This window comes from Camelus bactrianus, chromosome 9 (genome assembly GCF_048773025.1).
Source record: "Camelus bactrianus isolate YW-2024 breed Bactrian camel chromosome 9, ASM4877302v1, whole genome shotgun sequence".
NCBI classification, from domain to species: Eukaryota; Metazoa; Chordata; class Mammalia; order Artiodactyla; family Camelidae; genus Camelus; species Camelus bactrianus.
In genome coordinates this window covers 3,506,162-3,527,802 of record NC_133547.1, presented here as the reverse complement: position 1 = coordinate 3,527,802, position 21,641 = coordinate 3,506,162, and the positions used below count along the sequence as shown (strand labels likewise).

At 40.6% G+C, this 21,641-nt stretch overlaps 1 protein-coding gene across 4 annotated transcripts; it reads right to left on the bottom strand.

Moving 5' to 3' along the window:
* Nucleotides 1-374: 374 nt before the first annotated feature.
* LOC105074325 (V-set and transmembrane domain-containing protein 1) lies at nt 375-13,674 on the bottom strand. 4 transcript variants are annotated; one of them, XM_010961838.3, is made up of 8 exons: nt 13,517-13,674; nt 11,750-11,785; nt 8,431-8,469; nt 3,214-3,306; nt 3,088-3,115; nt 2,907-2,944; nt 2,788-2,819; nt 375-640 (listed from the first exon to the last, which is right to left on the bottom strand). In XM_010961838.3, exons 1-8 carry the CDS (start codon nt 13,548-13,550, stop codon nt 521-523), a joined length of 420 nt encoding a protein of 139 aa, XP_010960140.1. In that variant the 5' UTR covers nt 13,551-13,674; the 3' UTR covers nt 375-520. The 4 variants fall into 4 exon arrangements, with proteins under 4 accessions (XP_010960140.1, XP_074225238.1, XP_074225237.1 ...); XM_074369137.1 differs by lacking the exon at nt 8,431-8,469; XM_074369136.1 differs by lacking the exons at nt 8,431-8,469; nt 11,750-11,785; nt 13,517-13,674 and adding an exon at nt 5,887-6,032 and having other exon boundaries at nt 2,907-3,115.
* Nucleotides 13,675-21,641: the final 7,967 nt, after the last annotated feature.

Below are 21,641 nucleotides of genomic sequence, written 5' to 3'. Positions count from 1 at the left end.
GCTGCCCAGCACGGCTTGAAAAAATCGTGAAGCACATGCATGTAGCCGCTTACCTTGGTGCATGCTACTTAGGGGTGCTTTTCGTTAGTTCACAACTGAGTGTTTATCTTCATGGTGCACGGTTTGTGCTCCCTTGTGAAATCCCTGTGTCTGTGAGATTACTCACCAGACAGCAACCACATAAGCTTCTCTGAGGAACCATTTTCTGTTTACATGATGCTGTCCTGAACTCCCTAAGTGAGTATTTCGAGTACCACCAGCCCATATATACAGTATGTATTCTTAGCCTATGATTAAGTCAAACCACTCTAAAGTCACACTCCAAATTTGGGGGAGCATCCCCCCAAGTAATTTTTGAGAGGAGGGGAAGCAAAAAGAGAAGAACTTAATTTTATTATTTTGAATTATGACCCCAGGACACAGAGTCACCTAGATTTCCATGTGTCCAGTCATCTCAGCCATCTTAATCCATAATCTCCTTCGCGGGGAAGCAGCCCTTCCTTCAGTTCCTAATGTCCTTCTACTCCTTCAGTGTTGCGTAGTCACAAGATTCTGGGGACATCTCGGCAGGGCTGGACGCTGTCTCAGACAGCGCGTTGGTGTTCAGCTGGGCATAGGTCACCTCTGGGCGGTCTCCAGCCTTTGGGGAAAAGAGATAGGCATGTAGACCTGAGCTGCCCAATATGGCAGCCGTGGGCCACATATATGGCTAGTTAGCTTCAAAGGAAATTAAATTAAAAGTTGAGGTCCTCAGAGTCGCGGCAGAGGTGCAGCAGCCGCACGTGGCTGGTGGCTGCTGTACTGGCAGCGCCGCCACAGAACGTTTCCCTCACTGCAGGAAGCTCTGCTGGACAGCGCCCTTCTCGACCGGCTGCGCCTCAGGGCAAGCTCACAGTAATGGCGGGGTGCCATCTATCAGCGATAACTGGTGCTTAGACAAATCAGGGCAAACATATGGTTTTGAGAATATGAATACCTGCTGGTTATATAATACTATATATATTGTTTTATTTTATTAATTTGTTTTCCATTAAAACTAGTAGTCACATATCATTCATTTTTATTTAAAAAATGTTATTCTTTATTGTGGTACGAGTCCTATGCAGTAAACTACACATATTTCAGATGTACAATTTGATGAATTTTGATGGATGTCTACATCCCTGAAACCACCACCACAATCAAGATAGCTAACACTTCCATCACTCCCCCAAGAGGTGCAAATTTTGAACGCCTGATTTATCCCTTCCCACTCTCAACACTGTATTATTTTTAAATAATTTTATCGAGATATAACCTGTAGACCATAAAATTCCCCTGAATATAAAGTGTACATTTCTATGACTTCTAGTGAATTTGCGGAATGATGCAACCATCACCACAGTATAGTTCTTGAACACCTGTCACCCCCCCAAAGTTGCCTGGGGCTTGTCTGAAGTTAAGTCTTTTAACTTAACTGCCCCACCCACCTCCCACCCCCACTCCAGCCACAGGCAACTACTAATTCACCTTTTTTGGAGATTTTTATATAAATATATAAACGGAACCATACTATATACGGTCTTGTATCTGACTTTTTTCATTTAGCATACTGTTTTTGAAGTGCGTTCATTGATCACATGTATCAGTAGCTTCTTCCTTCTTATTGCTGAATAGTACTCCATTGCATGGAGGTACTGCATCATAATATCACATTATTATAACATTATTATTATCAACAGCTTGCTCATCAAGGCCACTATTCCAACATTTAAAATAGACCAGATTTGTTCATTGGTGCTTAAGTTGTGAACTTGTGAACGACGCTCTTCCATAACTTAAATATGCACATATATCTAAATGAACATAATGTGCATAAAATTTTTTTAAACACAATCGTGAACTACTTAAATCTTTTGCTAATGCTTCTATTTACTTGCTTTGGTGTAAAGAATGCGTCCTGTGGGACAATGTACGAGTCTTATCTGATACTGCTCTCAGACGTAGTGCTCATTCATGTTACATCACAAACAGGCAGTATTTTAAACAGAAAAAAACTGATGGATGTAAATTGATTAACGTTTGTTAATTGATGCTTTTATGCCATCCATCTGACATTTACATTTTGCTGGAAACTGAAAGAAATTCTCTATGTTTATGACATCGCTGGACTCGCCCAAGCCTTTTAAATGAAGATTTCAATCCCCATTAGATATGGGAGGAAAGAAAGTGTCCCAATCATGGGGGTTTCATGATTTATCTCAGACCACACTGGTGACAAACTCAAGACATTGGGAGCTGAAATCCAGCTACTCTGGAATTTAAAGCACATTGGTTTTGTTTGAGATATAATCGACATATAACATTGTACAAGTTTAAGGTATACACCTGTTGATTTGATACATTGATATATTGCAATACGGCTACCACCTGGCTAACACCTCCATCCTATCACCTAATTATCATTTTTGTGTGTGTGGTGAGAACAATTATCATCTGGTCTCCTAGCAACTTTGAGTGTCTGATAAAGTATTGCTGACTATAATGCCCGCACTGTGCATTAGATCTCCAGGATTTATTCATCTACAAGTTGCAAGTTTGTTCCTTCCATATTCCCCAATTCCCCCAACCCCCAGACCCTGGTAACCACCATTCTACTGTCTGTTTTCACAAGATCTGTCAAAGCACGTTTTTAAATGTGATGTTATTTGGCTTCATTCATATAACCAGCTGGGCTAAGCCAGGAGGCAGACAGACCAGCCCGCAGGGTAAGTGAGCTCTTGGGGAATTCCAAAGGGGGGAACTCACCGATTCAGATATTCTTTCTAGGTTGAATAAATCTGCATGTGAGTGAAACAAACAAAAAATCAGTTCTCAGATTGCAAAAGTCAGAGAGTCTTTCTCTCCCCAAATTCCTTATCACTTACCTGTTTTCTCCTGCTTGGGAAATTCGGAATGGCTGGTTCTGAGGGAGAGAAACATAATGAAGTCTAGGGTCTGAAGATTTGAGGAGAGAGTAGGGCTGGGCATAGCAGTCACTGATGTGCCCACGGGCGGAAGAATGGAGCAGGAGTTAAGCAGGGCAAGGAATTGGCCAAGTATATCTACCTCTTGGTGGATTCTCCATGTGATGAACCTATTAAAAAAATACAGGGAGGAATTTGTCTACTGTGATAATCCTTCACTTTACTCCCCCATTTTTGGAGTTTTAAACCCACGCTTCTCTGAACTCACCGTGCTGACTGCATCTGTAGATGAAGAAGACAGCAAGGAAGAGGAGTAAGAGGGAGAGGCAGCTGAAGGTGGCGACGAAGATGACTGTGGTGTCTGGTGGGAGAGGAACAGGGCAGAGAGTCAGTTAACACACTGGTAGTGGACTTTAGAACAGTTCCAAGGAGCTTCAACTGGCTTCAAAGCGTGGAGCTGCCGCTTCAGAGCTGGAACGTCCAGTGGCTTTAGTTAATCTGCCTCACCTCCCGGAGCTTTTGTTTTCCCATTCGAAGTGAGGCTGGCATTAGTAGCTGCCTGACAGGGTGGCGGGGAGCGTGACTGGGTCAGTCCACACAGAGAGGGCTAGCACATCGCCTCGCAGACGGGAAACTCCCAGTAAATGTCTCCTCCCCAGCAGTCAAACTGGTCACTCAATGTGAGCCGCTCTGTGCTCACATGGGTTCTCCCCCATCTTGACAATAAGTATACAAGATACGTTTACTGTACCATTTCATTCATACGTAAACCAAGCCCCAGGAAGTAAATTGAGTTCCCCAGAGTCACACAGACAGGATGGGCTTCAAACCCTGGTATGTCTAGCCTGTTAAGCTAGTCTACCACAAACCCGAGGTAGCTCTGTGCTGACCACTGGGTGTGGACATTCAAGAGAAGTGATATTCTGAACCTGTTCTTGAAAACCCATCATCTGTTGAGATACACATTTACCCAACTAATTGTGATGCTACAGAGGTGATGGCAAGTCCAACAATAGATGAATCGAAGTCCAAGAATCGTTTTCTCAAGGTATGGAATTTAAGTGTCCATCAACAGACGAATGGATAAAGAAGGTGCAGTGAATATATGCAAGGGAATACAACTCAGCCATAAAAAAAGAATGAAATAATGGCATTTGCAACAATGTGGATGGACCCAGAGGGTATTATACTTAGTGAGATGAGTCAGATAGAGAAAGACAAATACAGTGTGATTTCACTTATATGTGGAATCTGAGAAAAAAAAAAAAGACAAATGAACAAACAAAACAAAACAAAACGAAAACACACTCATAGATACAGAGAGCAAACTAGTGGTTGCCAGAGGCACAGGATTGGGGGGGATGGTTGAAATAGTTAAAGGGATTAAGAGGTACAAACTTCCAGCCATAAAACAGGTAAGTCATGGGGGGGGGTAGAGCTCAAGTTGTGGAGCACATGCTTGGCACGCACAGTCTTGGGTTCAATCTCCAGTATTTCCATTAAGAAATTTTTTTAATTAAAAATAAATAAATAAGTCATGGGGGATGTAATTTCTGCATAGGGAATAAAATCAACAATATTGTGGTAAATGTGTATGATGACAGATGCCACCAGGCTTCTGATGGTGATCATTTTCTAATATATCCGGATACTGAATCACTATGTTGTATACCTGAAGCTAGTGTAATACTGTGTGTCAATTATACTTCAATTAAAAAATGCAAAAAAATGATGGCTAAATCTTAGGGCATTCTAGAGAAAGAAAAAGAAGAATTTTTCCATGTGTGTATATATCTACAACAGAATGTTATTCAGCCGAGAGAAAGAAGGATAAGATACTGAATGTAGTTCCCTGTGCTATACATTAGGACCTTGTTTATTTTATATATTAAAAATTCTATTTTATTATATTGTATATAAATATCAAACTGAATCATATATATGTATATTATATATACACGAATAATACATATTTCATTTTATATATATATAAAACCGAATCACTGTGCTGTATACCAGAAACCAGCACATTATAAATCAATTATACTTCAATAAAAAAAATTTTTTTTAATTGTTTAAAGAAAGAAGGACATCCTGCCATTTACAACAGCATGGATGAAGCTTGAGGGCATTATGCTAAGTGAGATAAGCCAGACAGAGAAAGACAGATACTGCATGGAATCACTTCCGTGTGGAATCTAAAAAGTAAAATAAACTTGCAGGAACAGAGAGTAGAATGGTGGTTGCTAAGGGCTGGGGGGTGAGGGACATGGAGAGAGGCTGGTCGGAGTACAGACTTTCAGTTCCAGACGGCCTGAGGAACTAGCGCACAGTGTGGATTGTAGTTGGTGACACTACTGTGTAACTGAAATTTGCAAAGAGAGTAGATCTTAAGCATTCTCACCAAAAAAATTTTAAAAAGATAAATAAGTGAGATGGGGTGACAGACATGCTAATTAACTCCGTGGGGAGAATCGTTTACAATGTATACGTGTATCGCACTGTCACGTGGCACACTTTAAACATTTTACCACTTTGTCAATCATACCTCCATGAGGCTGAGGGGGATAAAGAGGAGGTGGGGGGGAAGGGAAGTAAGAATACTTAACTTCAAGAGAGGGGTGATGATGAGAGCTACCAGGCTCTAAAGCACTCTGTCTACAATCTTACTCACCGTGCGGGATGAGGTTGTGGTGACAATGATTGTTTTCTCACCCAATATTCCACCCACACCCATCTCCCTCTGTAACAGATGCTGTCAACGTTCCTCCACCCATGTTCCCATTTTTATGCCGTTCTTATACGTGCTAGATCATGGTTTCCTCCCTCTCCAATGTGAGCACTTGGATGTCTTTGTGGGATGCACTGCATCCCCATGGACGTGTGAAAACAGGGCAGGAAGAGCTTTTCCTGGATAGGATCAGAGGAACATCAGCCTTACCTCCTGTCTTCAGTCCTCACCTGGGCTACCCTACGGTTTCCCTCACAGAGCAACTCGCTAGAAATGAGAAGTAAATTATTGCAAAACTGTCCACCACCCACTGAAGTTGGTTTGCCCTGAGATGTCCACATATCTTGGTCAAATTTCACATCACTGTTTACAAACTGCCAAAATAAATTTACCAAAGGTTGATGTTGTTGGTCTAAAGGTCCGACTGAGCAGGGCATAAATGAAGCTACAGGCACCAGAAAGAAAGCCTGTCCTTATAGAAAAGTTCGGTGATAAAATTAATTCATCATCGACCTGTGCACAGAACTGAGGCAGACGGTCCCTTCCTAGTAGCTTGGAGGCATCCATATACAGACTGGGGAACAGTGTATCTCTGTGCTTAGAGATATTTTATTCCATTTAGAATTGTGGTGGTATAGGGCGGTGGGTATAGCTCAGTGGTAGAGTGTGTGCTTAGCATGCACAAGGTCCTGGGTTCAATCCCCAGTACCTCTGCCAAAAAATAAAAATAAATGATAAATAAATAAAAATCTAATTACCTGCCCCCCCAAACCAAAATAAAACAACAAAGAATTGTGGTGGTGTAAATGGAAACTTGGAAAGTACATTTTAAGAAATTATATTACAAAACAAACAGACTCACAGACATAGAGAACAAATTTATGGGGGGAAATGGGGTGGAAAGGGATAAATTGGGAGTTCAAGATTTGCAGATACTAACTATTATATGTAAAACAGGTAAACAACAAGTTTCTACTGTATAGCACAGGGAACTGTATTCAAGATCTTGTAGTAACCTATAATGAAAAAGAATATGAAAATGAATATATGTGTGTATATATATGACTGAAACATTATGCTGTATGCCAGAAATTGACATAACACAGTAAACTGACTATATGTCAATAAAAGAGAATGTCAAAAAAAAAAAAAAGAGAGAAATTATACATACACCCACTAGTTTGGCTATTAAGAAAACAAAAAGGTGAATAACAAATTTTGGCAAGGATGTGGAGCTATTGGACCCCACATAAATGACTAGTGGGCATGTAAAATGATACAGTCACATTGGAAAACAATGTGGCAGTTACTCAAAAAGATAGACATAGAGTTACCATGTGTCCCAGCCGTTCTCCTCCTAGGTAGATACCTCTCTGAAAGCTGGGACTCAGATACCTGTACACTCACATTCACAGCAGCATCAAGTAAGTACAATAGCCGAGAGGCACCAGCAACCCAATGTCCATCCTCTGATGGGTGGCTCAACAAAATGTGGTTTATCCAGGCAATGGAATATTACTCTGCTGTGAAAAGAAATGAAGTACTGATACACACAAAAACACAGATGAACCTTGAAAGCCTCATGCTAAATGAGAGAAGCTAGCCTTAAAAGACCACATATTGTGTGAATCTATTTATATGAATTGTCCAGAATAGGCAAAAGCATGGAGCCAGAAAGCAGATAAATGATTGATAGAGCCTGTCGGGAGAGAGGGGAATGGAAAGTGACTGCTTAACAGCTATGGGGCTTCATTTGGGGAATTATATAGTGGTGATAACTGTTCAACATTGTGAATAGACTAAATGCCACTATCTTAGACACTTTATGGAATGTAAATTATACATCAATAAAAAAAAAGAAATTATACCAGAGCTAAAAATACAAAAGCTTCTCTTCCCTCTCTCCCATCATGAGACTTCCCACCTCATTTCTGATACTTTCAAGCTCCTTGACTCTGTCAGATTTCAGATCTCTCCAAAAGAACGTTCCTGATGTGAACTGTGTTCATAGAGCTGGAGGAGCAGTCATTTTCCCAAGCCTGCTAATGCTGAATAAAAACATTTTCAAACAGTCAGACGTATTTTGCAAGGAGAGGATGGAGGATATCCTTTTTTTTTTTCAAGTTCAATTATATTGGCAATAGACCCTCATGACAACCTTGAACAATTTTGGCTCCTTGGAGTGGATTACAGAGAGGTTATGAGTTGCTGAAAGGAAAAAATATTGAAGCAACAAGATGCCTATTTACATTGTACATTTATCCATTAAATCCTGAATGAGCCCCTGTTTCAGTCTAAATTTGCCAAAAGCCCTAATTTTTTTTTTTTTACAAGAATCTCTGAGGGCAGAATCTTAGTCAATTCTTCATGGAAAAGCAACACCAGAGAAAAATAATTTAGTATTTATCTATTTTGGGGAACTGTAAAGTTTTAGCAAGTCCTTGATCGTACGTATCCCCAAAGTCCCTGGGCTCCACCAGTCCAGGTCCCATTCCCCAAACCAGTCACACAAACTCACCCCCGTTCTTCACAAAACTCCACCATAGGTTTTCATTGGGTGAAACAGCAAATGACGAACCTTGTGCTGTTTTATTCACTGACGTTTTCAGAACCCGGGAGTGCCTTGGAGGCCATGTCCCCAAATAAAGCCATCATTCCCCCAATAACCGGAGGAGAAAGCAGGCATTAAAATTCTCCTTGTGCCTCACGAGGTGGATGTAACTGGGGAAAACATGTCCTCTCTGATTATATTACCTGTTTTTACTGGGGGAGGTCCGCTTGCATCAGGGTTTTCTAGAAAACAGGATGCAAAAAAAGGAATCACCATGTTTATATGGAACCCTGGGGACATAAACGCTCATGTTCTACTTAGGGAATGCCTTGTATGCCATCTTTGGAAAGCAGAGGAGAGAATGTCTTTTCCATTCTCCAGGTGCTCAGTGGATCCCCAAGCCCCGCAGCACTAGACTACTTTTCTTAATACTGCTGGAGTTTGATATTGTGTTAAAAACAAAAATATTTATGAAGGGTACCACTAGTCCCCTCCACCTCCCGCTTCCAACCCTGATTTTTGGCAATCTTTCCTACCTCAGGAAAGAGCACTACCATTTTGCAAATATTTTCTCCCACGTAGGTTGCCTTTTCATTTTGTTGATTGATTTCTTTTCCTGTGCAGAAGCTTTTTAGCTTGATGTAGTCCCGGTTGTTTCTTTTTGCTTTGGTTTCTTGTACTTTTTGTGTCATATCCAAAAAAAATTGTTGCCAAGACCAATGTCAAGGAGATTTTTCCCTGTGTTTTCTTCTAGGAGTTTTATTGTTTTGAGTTCTTATGTTTCAGTCTTTTATCCATTTCAAGTTAAATTTTTGTAAGAGTTTCAGGATAGGGGTCCCATTTCATTCTTCTGCATGTGGTTATCTAGTTTCACTGAAGAGACTATCCTTTCCCTGCTGAGTATTCTTGGCTTCCCTGTCAAATGTGGTTGATTGTATATGCAAGGATTTATTTCTGGGCTCCCATTTCTATTCCATTGGTCTGTATGTCTAGTTTTATGCTGATGTCATACTGTTTTGATTACTATAACTTTGTAGTATGGTTTGAAATCAAGAAGTGTGCTGCCTTTAACTTTGTTTTTGGCTATTTGGGTTCTTTTGTGGTTCCACATAAATTTTAGGATGGTTTGTTCTATTTCTGTGAACAATGCCATTGGGCTTTTGATAGAGATTACATCAAATCTGTGGAAGTCTTTGGGTAATATGGACATTTTAACAATATTAATTCTTCTGATGCATGAACATGGGGTAGCTTTCCACTTTCATTGTCTTCTTCACTTTCTTTTATCAGAATCCTGTAGTTTTCAGCATATAAATCTTTCACCTCCTTGATTAAATATGTTCCTAACTATTTTACTGTTTTTTTTGTTATTGTGAATAAGATTGTTTCCTTTCATTCTTTTTCAGATATTTTGTTGTTAGTATATAGAAACAGAACTGATTCATGTGTGTTGATTTTATATCTTGCCACTTTATGGAATTTTTTGACTAGGCCTAATGGATTTGGGGTTGAGTCTTAAGGATTTTCTGTATATTTGATCACATCATTTGCAAATGAAGACAATTTTCCTTTTTCTTTCCAATTTGGATGCCTTTTACTTATTTATCTTTTGTCTTGCCTGATTGCTCTAGCTAGGACTTCCAATATTATGTTGAATTGAAGTAGTGAGAGTGGGCATCCTTGTTTTGTTCCTGATATGAAAGGAAAAGCTTTCAATTTTTCACCATTGAGTATGACCTTAGCTGTGGGCTTGTTTTGTTGGCCTTTATTGTGTTGACATGTGTTCCTTCTACACCCAATTTATTGAGAGTTTTTATCTAGAAAGAATGTTGTATTTTGTAAAATGTTTTCCTGCATCTGTTGAGAAGATCATATGAGATTATACTAATGTGTGTATCACATTTATTGATTTGTATATGTTGAGCCATCCTTGCATCCGAGGGATAAATCCCACTTGATCATGGCATATGATCCTTTTAATGTACTGTTAAAATTGGCTTGCTAACTTTTTGTTGAGAATTTTTGCATCTATATTCATCAGGGATACTGGTCTGCAGTTTTCTTTTCTTTTAGTGTCCTTACCTGGTTTTGAGTTCAGGGTAATGCTAGCCTCGTAAAATGACTGTGGGAATGTTCATTCCTCTTCAAATTTTTGGAGGAGTTTAAGAAAAATTGGTGTTATTTTTTCTCTAAATGTTTGGCAGAATTCACCAGTGAAACCATCTAGTCCTGGGCTTTTCTCTGTTGGGAGTTTTTTGATTACCAATTCAATCTATTATTTCATTATTGATCTGTTCTAGTTTTCTATTGGAAAGAAAACTACAGGCCCTAAATGGAATCATTTATGCTAGTCCATGCTGGGGCTTAATATCTAATCTAACTGAAGCTTCAACCCCTCCCAGAAATGTTCATGTCATTTTTTCAATTTGGGGGGGGAGTAATTAGGCTTATTTATTTATTTACTTATTTATAATGGAGGTACTGGGGATTGAACCTAGGACCTCATCCATGCTAAGCACATGCTCTCCCACTGAGATATACCCTCCCTCCCTCCCAGAAGTGTTGTCTTAAGTGGTCTATCAGGAATTTTCTCGTTGGCACCAATGAGGTCATCTGTCACAGAGGCCTCCTCCATCCCCCAAAGGACCACGAGGTCATCTGCCACATAGACTCCTTCTGTCTGCCATAGGTAGGCGACCTAAGACTGAAATGATCTTTTTTGTTTTTGACTTCCTTGTCTTGCCGGTAAAAAGCTCTCCCCTTCTATGGCCTTTTGGGCTCCCCTCTACTTGCTAGAAGGGATGCTTCTTGATTCATGAATCAGTTGATAAAGCCAATTAGATCTTTTAAATTTACTTGGTTGAATTTTGTTTTTAACAACGTCTATTCTAAAACACTCACCCACATCCACATCTTTGAGACCCAACTCAGAATCTCTGATAAGAGCCTTGTTCCCACACTCAGTTCCCATTTCTCCAGTTCCCCATACTTGAGGTATCACACCTATCTTATCATTTCTTGGAGTTCTGCTTCTGCAGCTGGGTATCGTCGTAGGAAAAAGAATATGTGCATCAAAGAGCAAGCCTGAGGCTGCCCTTCTCACCTATGACCATCAGGTGCAGGTGATCACTCCTTTCTGACCACTCATGGGAAGCCCTTGTCTTATAGGTAAAAAGTACTGTCCAGCATCCTTAGGCTTAAGGTCAACAAGGAGGTCAACAACATCCTGTCCTTCTGAACTCTTCTCTTGCTTATACCCAGAGTCCTGCAACCTCCCCAGCATGAATGTCACATCCTGGATGTCAGAGTGGCACTTGAGGGTTATGTTGCTGCTGCGTTCAACCTCCAAGGTGGGCAAGGCGTGGAGCTGGGGTTTGGGAAGTTTCTCTGGAAAGAATTCAAAGTTAGTTTGACCCTTCATCTTGATAACCACCAAAACCCTCCTAGAATTCAGAGGATTTCAGGAAAAAAGATCATGAAACTTGGGACGCTGGAACAGAGTCCACATAGGAGACAACTCACCATTCTTTTCCTCATCTTCATAGCCCAGACAAAGCCCTGGAAGAGAAACCCTTGTGAGAGATGAATTACATGCTTGTCTTTTGGTAAAAATCAGGCAGAGAGCATGTGACTCATTTGTTAAAGACCTGTCCTATTCCTTGCAAGTACTTCCCTGGGCTTATTTTTTTATCTTTTACTTTCATCCCATTTTTTGTCATTTGGAAGTTATGTTTATGGAGGTGGTCATTTTGTAATGCATAAAAATATCGAGTCACTATATTGTACATGTGAAACTAATGTAACATTGTAAGTCAGTTATGGTGATAGAACACATGGAAGGAAGACAATGTGAGGGACTGGAGTCATGCAACTAAAAGCCAAGGGATGCTGGGAATTGCCTGCCATCTCCCAGCTCGAATCGAGGCGCAGAACAGACTCTCCCTCAGAGTCTTCAGAAGGAACCAACCCTACCCATATCTTGGTTTCAGACTTCTGGCCTCCAGAACACATTGAGAGAATAGATCTCTGTTTTTTTAAGCCCTCTAGTTTGCAGTAGTTTCTAGAGAGGATGAGGTCAGTCTCTTGACTGCACAGTTTGTTCTGCCCTGCTGCTGGAGGTTTGCAGTATGGTGACAGGCAGCTGCCTCTAAAGCACAAATGTGTGGGTGGGATATGCATGACCCCAAAGGGAAGGGCTGCACCCAGGAGAAGGAGGAAGGAACTGGGGCAGATAAGGTGGCCTGATGTCCTCCTGCCCATCCACCCCCCTGTCCCAGCAACCCACCCACAAAGGAGGAACTGGGTGCTCAGTTGGTGGAAGTTGCTCTTTCAAAATCTGGAGGTCCCAGGAGACCAAGCCAAGATTATAATCCAGGCTGAGGTCTGTTGGATTACCTGATGTTCAAGTTGAGGGTGGTTAACATCTGTTTCTTTTACTTTAACCTTTGTGTTCTATTGCTTTTGCTACAAGCTAATCACTAAAGGGATGTTGCCTATAAGCTTTAAGTATACACAATGGCCCATCTCCGGAAGCTCTGCCACCCATGCCTGAGCATTAAGCTAAAATGCTATTGTTTAGTTCACAGGAAACCTCCTGACCAGGCCCACCTATGCGTGGCTGCAGGAAAGAAGAAATTAACACTTCCCCTCTGGAGTCTGGCCAGAACCACGAAATATTTGCAACAATTTCTCACCTTTCTTACTTTACCTCCTCATCTCCCCCACTTCGTTCCATAAAAGAAACTAGCATCCAAACCTGGGCAAGATGGTCCTTTGGGACACTAGTCCACCATCTTCTCTGTCTGCTGGCTTTGTGAATAAAGTCATTGTTCCTTGCTCCAACAGCCCATCTCTTCATTTATTGGCCTGCCATGCATCGAGCAGTACTAGCAAGCTTGGACTTGGTAAGAATAGGTCTTTCTTGTATTCCTTGTTTGTAACCAGAATCACAGTTTTTCATACCCTGTAGACCCCACTCTTCTATATGCCAATGGAACATTCATGGCAAGACTTGGAGGTCCCACCCAAGCTGTGCGTTTCTCAGCCGAGTAAACCCAGGGTGTTACCACATGTTTCTGCACCTCTGCTTCTCCATCTCTTCTGTGCAAGCACCAGAAACAAGGCACGTGGGTAGCACAGTCCACTGTGCAGAACTCTGACAGTTAGCACGTACCCAATACACGGGAGCCATCATTTCTGTGCTTGCCACGTTTCCCACGTGAACCTCCACTCCACCATAAATTTTCTCACCGATCTAAACCCACAGATGTCCCAGTCCTGGAGACTCACCAAGGCAAAGCAGGAACAGGAACTCTGTGATCATGGCGTCCCTCCTGCCCACTTGTCCTCAGGGTGTGTGGAGGGAGGTTTTGCCCCGACACTTTGCTTCTCCAGCACCTGGTGTGCAGTTTCCTCCTCACAACAGACTCAGGAAACCAGAAGCCGTCAATGAAGACATCTTCCTCACAAATATGGTGTGTGTGGCTCCGCCCACCCTGAGATCTCCTGTCTCATCTGAAATCCTGCCCAAGACATTTTCTTTTTTTTTTTTTAACACCTTTATTGTGGTATGGCTCCTGTACAGTAAACTACACATATTTCAGATGTGCAAGTTGATGAATTTTGATAGATGTCTACACCCATGAAACCACCACCACAATCAAGATAGCTAACATTTCCATCACTCCCCAGGAGGTGTAATTTTTGAATTCCCAATTTATCTCTTCCCATCCCCTTTACCTGCTGGTAACCATAAGTTTGTTCTCTACATATGTGTGTCTGTTTCTATTTTGTAAATAAGTTTATTTATGTCCTTTTTTCTTAGATTCCACATATCAGCAATATCATATGGCATTTTTCTTTCTCTTTCTCTGCCCAAGACATTTTCTTCAAAAATAGTTTGTCTTTTACATAGTTTTATTTTTATTTTTCAATTGTCTAGTTGATTTATAATATTAGTTTCAGGTGTACAGCATAGTGATTCAGTATTCTTATGGATTATACTCCTTCAAAAGTTACTATAAGATAATGGCTATAATCTCCTGTGCTGTACAAAAAAACCTTGCTGCTTATCTATTTTACACATAGTAGTTTGTATCTCTTAATCTCACACCCCTACCTTGCCCCTCCTTCCTTCCCTCTCCCCACCAGTAACCATTAGTGTGTTTTCTGAATCTGGGAGTCTGTTTCTGTTTTGCAATATAAATTCGTTTGTATTATTTTTAAGATTCCACATATAAGTGATATTATACAGTATGTATCTCTCTCCGTCTTTGTTTTACAGTCACAAAAAATGGTACTGAGTTCCCAGTACTCCATCAGCCAGCTTCCCTGATGGTAATATAACTTCAGAACATTATCAAAACCAGAAAATGGGCATTGGCACAATACACTGTCTGGGCAAGTACATGCTAATACCTAAAATGCAGGGATTTCTGGTAAAAGCTGGATACTCACTGCCTCTGAGAGCAGGTAGGTCAACAGGAAAACAGAAATGGATGTTTCTGCCAGAGTAAGTTTGTCCCCTAGTAAACCTTGACAAATGGATCACACGACAGCAGGTCTTCAATGTGCTTTCTTTTACAGAAGAGAAGGGAAATTGGAAAGCTTTCCTTCCCAGCCCTTCATTGCTTCTGTTGGATGAAATAAAATGCACAACCTAAAAACTGAATTATGTTTTATTCGGCAGGAGGACTCAGCCTGGGATGACAGCCTCTCAGATTGCTCTGAGGGACTGCTCCAAAGAGACAGGGGTGGAGCCAGGACACACAGGAGTTTTACGACAAAGACCAGATAGTCGGAACACTAAAAGATTACTGTTAATGAAAGAAAACCAGATATCTCAAGTTAAAGACTTTAGCACTTTTCTGGGTATGGGAAGGAGCAAATGTCTGGGCTCAGTGGAGCCATTCCTTTGATGTGCACCTAGCTGTCTAGAGCCAGTGCCCTGTGCTTCCATGTCCCCAGGGGGCACCACAGGGTGTGGCTGCGGAGGCCAGGCTCCCTGCTTTTCTTCATCCTGAGTTGGCTGATGACTCGATGGCCACAGCATTCTTTGTTTACTGAAATGGGTTGCAGTATTTTTCATTCACAATACAAATCACTTAAAGGCACAGAAACTCACACAATCTGTTATCAAAAGTAGCATTCTAAGAGACTTTGTTCTCTTAACACAGAGAATCAAAACCTAGTCTTGTACTAGCTTACGTTTAATGACAAAATCCATTTACTCATTTAAATCAGTTTTAAGTTTAGTGAATCCTGATCATACACAAAACTTTTTTTTTTCAGGATTTCTTCTTCACAAACCTCTATCACTTTTTGCATCTGTATTATTTTATGCCTTAATTCTCCCATTTAGAAATAATCAACTCTAGGTAGCAGAATTCAGTTTCTTTTTTTATGCCTTAAAAAAAATACACTCTATTTTCCTACTGTATACCAAAATGCTTCCTTCACATTTGTAGTAGCTTTAGCTACGTATTTAAATTAGAACCCTTAACTCTTTTGGAGGAGTAGGTAATTAGGTTTATTCATTTATTTTTAGAGGAGGTACTGGGGATTGAACCCAGGACCTTGTGCATGCTAAGCATGTGTTCTACCACTTGAGATATACCCTCCCCACCTGGAATGCTTAACTCTTAAAACCCTTAATTTCCAGTGAAAATTAAGAAATAAGCAATTATGAGCTATCTTCTCCATTAATGTTCTGTAGATTGGCAAACAAACATCAATAATAATTTCTAAAAGCATGTGTTCTTTTATAGAAAAATCTCTTAGGGTAGCACCAAACATACTTATCAATAGTCCCAAATACATTTAGCTTTTCTGCAAAAGAAGCCAATGTTTAGTATTTAATGTTTTAATATTGTTACCAAAAAATTGGCCTCTGCACCCCAAAAAGCAAATTCAAGTTCAGAGGGAGAGACTTGGGAGCAAAGAAAAGAGCTGCTTTGTTGCTCTGCACGACAGAGGGGGTCACAGCAGGCTAGTGCCTTAAAGACTGTGAGCCTATCTTGAGGTTGGGGTCCAGGGGGTTTATAGAAAAACTGGATCAAGCAGAAGAGTGGTAACAACCAGGACACTTTGCAGGGTGATCCATTCCTCTTCATGTCAGTGAATCTTCAAGAGGAACTCCAGAGAGTCTGCCCTTCTGAGATGACAGCCTGTTCTCTCCCTCCTGGAGTTTAGCCTCTGGGTTAAAGTTTTTCTCAGTAAAGAATGAATCTGCAAACAGTTTCACATCAGGGAAGTCAGTTTTTTAGTTTGCTTTATGCTTCTTCCCTCTCTCTCTCTCTCCCCCTCTGGTGTGTGTGTGTGTGTATATATATCCCTGTACTGTTGTCTTATTTTGTCACAAACCTATAAACTTTAAAGAGTGTTTCATGCCAATGAGTACTTTTCCACACCATAGTTATAAATTACTTCTGTGACATAATTTATTTTTTATTTTGGCTCTTTTATTAGCTTATACATTATCATATCTTCTTGGAACACTGGAATTTTACTTTTATGTCCCACACCATGATTTAAATTGCTGCACAGCCCCACACTCTATGGAAGTAAGGACTTGTTCACTAGCCAGCCTCCTACTCATACATTTGTATCACGTCCAACTCCTTTGCTACTATCAACATAATTGCAACGAACAACTTGTAAATCTTTTGGACAGCCTTAATTATTCCTTAGGGTAAACTACTGGGACTAAAATTCTCAAGTGGAAGGCTATAAATTTTGAGGGAGGGGAGTGAACTTCATAACCCAGTTGCCATTAGCAACTAGTATTGACTTATTCTGAAAACTGACGATGCATGTGTCAGTTTGCCAATTTCTATCCAACGTTAGATTTTATTTATTTGCTTATTTGTTTGTTTATTATTGAGGTACCATCAGTTACAATGTGTCAATTTCTGGTGTACAGTGCAATGTCCCAGTCATGCATATACATACATATATTTGTTTTCATATTTTTTTATTAAAGGTTATTACAAGATATTGAACATAGTTCCCTGTGTTATACAGCAGAAACATTTTTTAAAGTCTATTTTTATATATAATGGCTAATATTTGTAAATCTCTAATCTCCCAGATTTATCCCTTCCCACTCCCTTTCCCCAATTACCATAAGATTGTTTACTACAAGATCAGATTTTAGCATTAAAAACTTGTCGTCAAATTGATAGTGTAAAATGATATGTTGTTTACTTTTTCTGGGTTTGGTTTCTTGGAATAGTAAATATCCTCCTCTCTGTTTTTTTGTTTGTTTGTTTGTTTTTGGACTTATTTTTTTCATGTGGAACTGAGAGAGGCATGTTAAAATATAAAATATGATTAGAGGTTCAGCTCCTTAAATATTGTCAATGATTATTTCCTAAGTTTTGTATCTATATTATTGGATTCTGTATTATTAGGCGCCTACAAAGTCAGGGTTATTAATATTTCTCTTGAACGGACTATTTTGTCATTAGGAAATATTCTTCCTCATATCTAATACTAGTTCTTGCCTTAAAAATCTACTTTATGTGATGTTCATAAAACCACCTTTCTTTTGCTGGTGTTTGCATGGCATATCTTTTTGTATTTTTTTGCTTTCAATTCATTTGTGCATATACTTAAAGAATTCCTATTGGGGGAAAAACAGCATTTATTTAGGTCTTTTTAAAACAGTCATTAAAATATAAAATTAAATTTAAAGTTAAATAAATAAATAAAAATAAAACATTCATTAGATCTTTTAATTGAATTTTGGGTCCCATTGGCATTCCATGTAATTCCTTCTATATCAGATGTAAGTTTCTCATCTTGCTAAACTTTCTATTTGCCCATTTAGTCTATGTGTCCTCATTTCCAATTTCTTTGTTTTAAAAATATTATTTTTAATATGCCATTTAAATGCCTCAATTTTCTTTACATCTACATTACTTTCTGTACATTTTTTTTGGAGGAGGGAGGTAATTATTTATCTCATGGAGGTACTGGGGATTGAACCCAGGACATTGTGCATACTAAACGCACACTCTACCACTGAGCTATAAACTCCCCCTTCTTTTTGTACAATTCTTTTGGAGATTATTAATAAAAATCACTTATGTTTGCCTTACTAATGGCTATGTCATATTTTCCCACCTAAAACAAAAACTTGACCCGAGTGGAGTGCCAGACTGAATTTGTTTTTTAAATGTTTTTTAGATGCCATGGTTTTGCTCCTTCTCTGCACATGGACCTTAGAGAAGCACCTCACATCACAGTCATTCAAAAGTGTTCACTAACTTCACTCAGTTCTAAGGTCCAGCATCTTTCCCATAGGCCAGGATATTCTCAGTTCTGTATCAGTTTTGTCCATCTCCCCAGCAGGATCCTTCAGATCCCGGCTCTTGGCATTTCCGGCTCATCTACCTGTGTTAGAATTCAAAGCCTGGATTTGCCTGTGTTCAGATAAAGATGTTACATGAATAATGAAATGCTCACACACATTGAGCTCGCCTCCCTCCTGTGGTTGAAAATTGCAAAAAGATGATCCCTGAATTCCTTTCCCTCCATGGTTTGGGTAAGTTTCTTGGGTCTGCATATTGGGATGAGAGACAAAGGTGCGTTGAGAGGGCTGTGACTTATATAATTGGAAAGAGAAAATAATAATATTGGCTTGTATTTCTTGTTTCATGCATTTTGGGGACTTTGAGGGGAGCTTTAGATCATCTTACCAATCAAGTATTTTTCAGCATGCAGATATTTACATTCCACATCCATGATTTGTCCTACACACCTAGACCCTCTTTATCTATTTAAATTTTTATTCTCTCAATATCTCTGTTTGAAGTGAGTATATTCATTCGAAGATGGAAACTTGACATCAATAGCTTAAATTTAAAAATGAATTTTAAAAGAAAACCCAGTGTTACCAAAAATAGAAGGTTAATGTAAATATATATGCAATGAAAAGGGTGGAAACATTAGGATAGTCTCATCATGGGCTGTTGCTGGTCAAGTTCCTGAGCCCAAGGCCAGCTACTTTTTTTTTTTAATAACAATTCTCTTTTGTAATTTTATGTATTTATTTATTTCTTGAAGGATAGTTGATTCAATGTTGTGGTAGTTTCAGGTGTACAGCAAAGTGATTCAGTTTTACATATATATTTTTCCAGATTCTTTTCCACCATAGGTTATTACAACATATTAAATATAGTTCCTTGTGCTTTCCAGTAGGACCTTACTGTTTATTTTATATATAGCAGTGTGTATCTGCTAATCCCAAACTCCTAATTTATCCCTCCCACCTGACTTATCCCCTTTGGTAATAGTAACTTTTGTTTTCCATGTCTTTGGGTCTGTTTCTTTTTGTAAATAAGTTCACTTGTATCTTTTTTTAGATTCCACATGTAAGTGATATCATATGATATTTGTCTTTCTCTCTCTGACTTACTTCACTTAGTATGATAATCTCTACATCCATCCATTTTGCTGCAAATGGCATTATTTCATTCCTTCTTATGGCTGAGTAGCATTCCATACACCACAGCTTCTTTATCTGGTCATCTGTGCATGGACACTTAGGTTGCTTCCATGTCTTGGCTGTTGCATATAGTGCTGCTATGAACATGGGGGTGCGTGTATCTTTTCCAGTTAGAGTTTTATCATCCATTTGCCCAGGAGTGGGATTGCTGGATCACATGGTAACTCTATTTCTAGTTTTTTGAAGAAACCTCCCTCCTGTTTTCCACAGTGGCTGCACCAAATGACACTCCCACCAACAGGGTAGGAGTTCCTTTACAAAGAAGCCGGAGACACATGTGTACTAAGGTTGATCTCTAGCTTGAAAAAGTCTCCTTGTTGTGATCAAAGGGATTAAAGTGATTTGAAAGAGTAATAAATTTCTGAAGCTGAGATCAGTGCTGTAGAGTACAGTGTCATCACATCACCTAAAATCAGCCCATATAGAACACTGGTTCATATTTCACCCTGTGGGAAATACTACTAGCCTCATTTTCCCCGCTTCCTTCTTTAAATGGGCTTCCTGAGAGCAGGTGAGTCGACCACATCCAGTCCCGAGATCTGCTTCCTTCCAGAGTCACCTCCCAAGCCCTCCCTGAGCGCCTGGCCCAGCTCGGTGGCACCTGCCCGCAGTAACGTGACCCTGCGATGCTCGACTCCTACCAAGGATGTAAACTTTGCTCTCAGAAAGGGAGGAAAGGTCTTGGAGCTCTTGCAATCACCTGATTCCACAGAGGGCCAGGCGGAATTTCACCTGACGGGTCTAGAAAGCACTAATGCTGGAGAGTACACCTGTGAATACTACAGAAAAGGCCATCCCCACATAAGTTCACAGCCCAGTGATGTCCTGCAACTACTGGTGACAGGTGAGGAGGGGGTGCCTCAGAATGACGTGGGATCTCCCTAGGGACAGGGATGAGGGAGGAGCCAGAGGAAGGGGGGGCGGGGAGTTCCCATCTTCAGCGTAGTTGGGGAGGGGGAGACGGAGAAAGTCAGGCAGAGAACTGATGCCTTGGTTTTACCCAGGGCTTGTAGGAGGGAGCAGCTCCTTCCTGGAGTCAGAGTAGAAAGAGGCTGAGCTCAGGTACCTGTCATTCCCACCCTCCCCGAGAACCTCCTTCCAGGAGAACAGGGGAGTGGGGGACCCAAGGCTTCTCCCCGTGATCTCAGGGCCCTCCTTCTCTTATGGGAGATTTACCTAAATATGAGCCAAGAGGTCCAGAAACTGGACACGAGTAAGTCCTGCAATGCTGCCACTTGTTCACATCTGAAGATGAATCTCCATGCTGTACATCTAAGTCTCCACTGGAAAGAAATTCAAAACGGAGGCCCTTTCTGAAAGTGAGGCCAAAACACCCAGTGTCCACTTCCCCACCTAATCGCTGCTCACCACTCTCCCTTATAAACCTCCGACATAGCCAGACCAGACTCTTGTTTCTCTGATACCTCCATCCTTTGATTTTTGCAGTTTCCGTCTAATCTAGATCATTGCACGTTTCAAAGCCTGTGTGAAACCCCACATCTTCCAGGAAGTTCTTTCTGACTCTAGCCCGTCTGTGACCCACCCCCCCCACTCCTCACCCCCCAATAGCAGGGTAATTCGTAATTTTTGTTCATTACATTCTAACTCGCAAATTCATCTTTCTGCTTAACCTGAAGTGAGGATGAGGGCTGCGGCAGGAACTTACCTAGCCTCCACCAATCCCAACAAGGTGTTCAGCACACAGTAGGCCCTCAGTAAGTAATACGGCTCCGTATTTGACGCAAATCAAGCACTGCTCTAGAACGCTGTAAACTGGAGCGGGTCTCAAGCCTATTAATTCCCGCAGGGGATGCGTAACAGGTCGGCCGGGCCCTGGGGACTACAAGTCCCAGCGGCCCGTGCGGCCTGGGCCCGGTTACCGGGCGTCGTGGGGGCGGGACGGAG

Bases quoted from the DNA above. Each gene is read 5' to 3' on its own strand.
- LOC105074325 (XM_074369136.1), bottom strand. From the start codon at position 6,017: ATGTGGACATCTCAGGGCAAACCAACTTCAGTGGGTGGTGGACAGTTT. The intron at 3,307-5,886 runs GTAAGGCTGATG...CTCTCCCACCAG, and splicing joins GTGAGGACTGAAGACAGGAG to ACACCACAGTCATCTTCGTC. The intron at 3,116-3,213 runs GTGAGTTCAGAG...TTTTTTTAATAG, and splicing joins CTACAGATGCAGTCAGCACG to GTTCATCACATGGAGAATCC.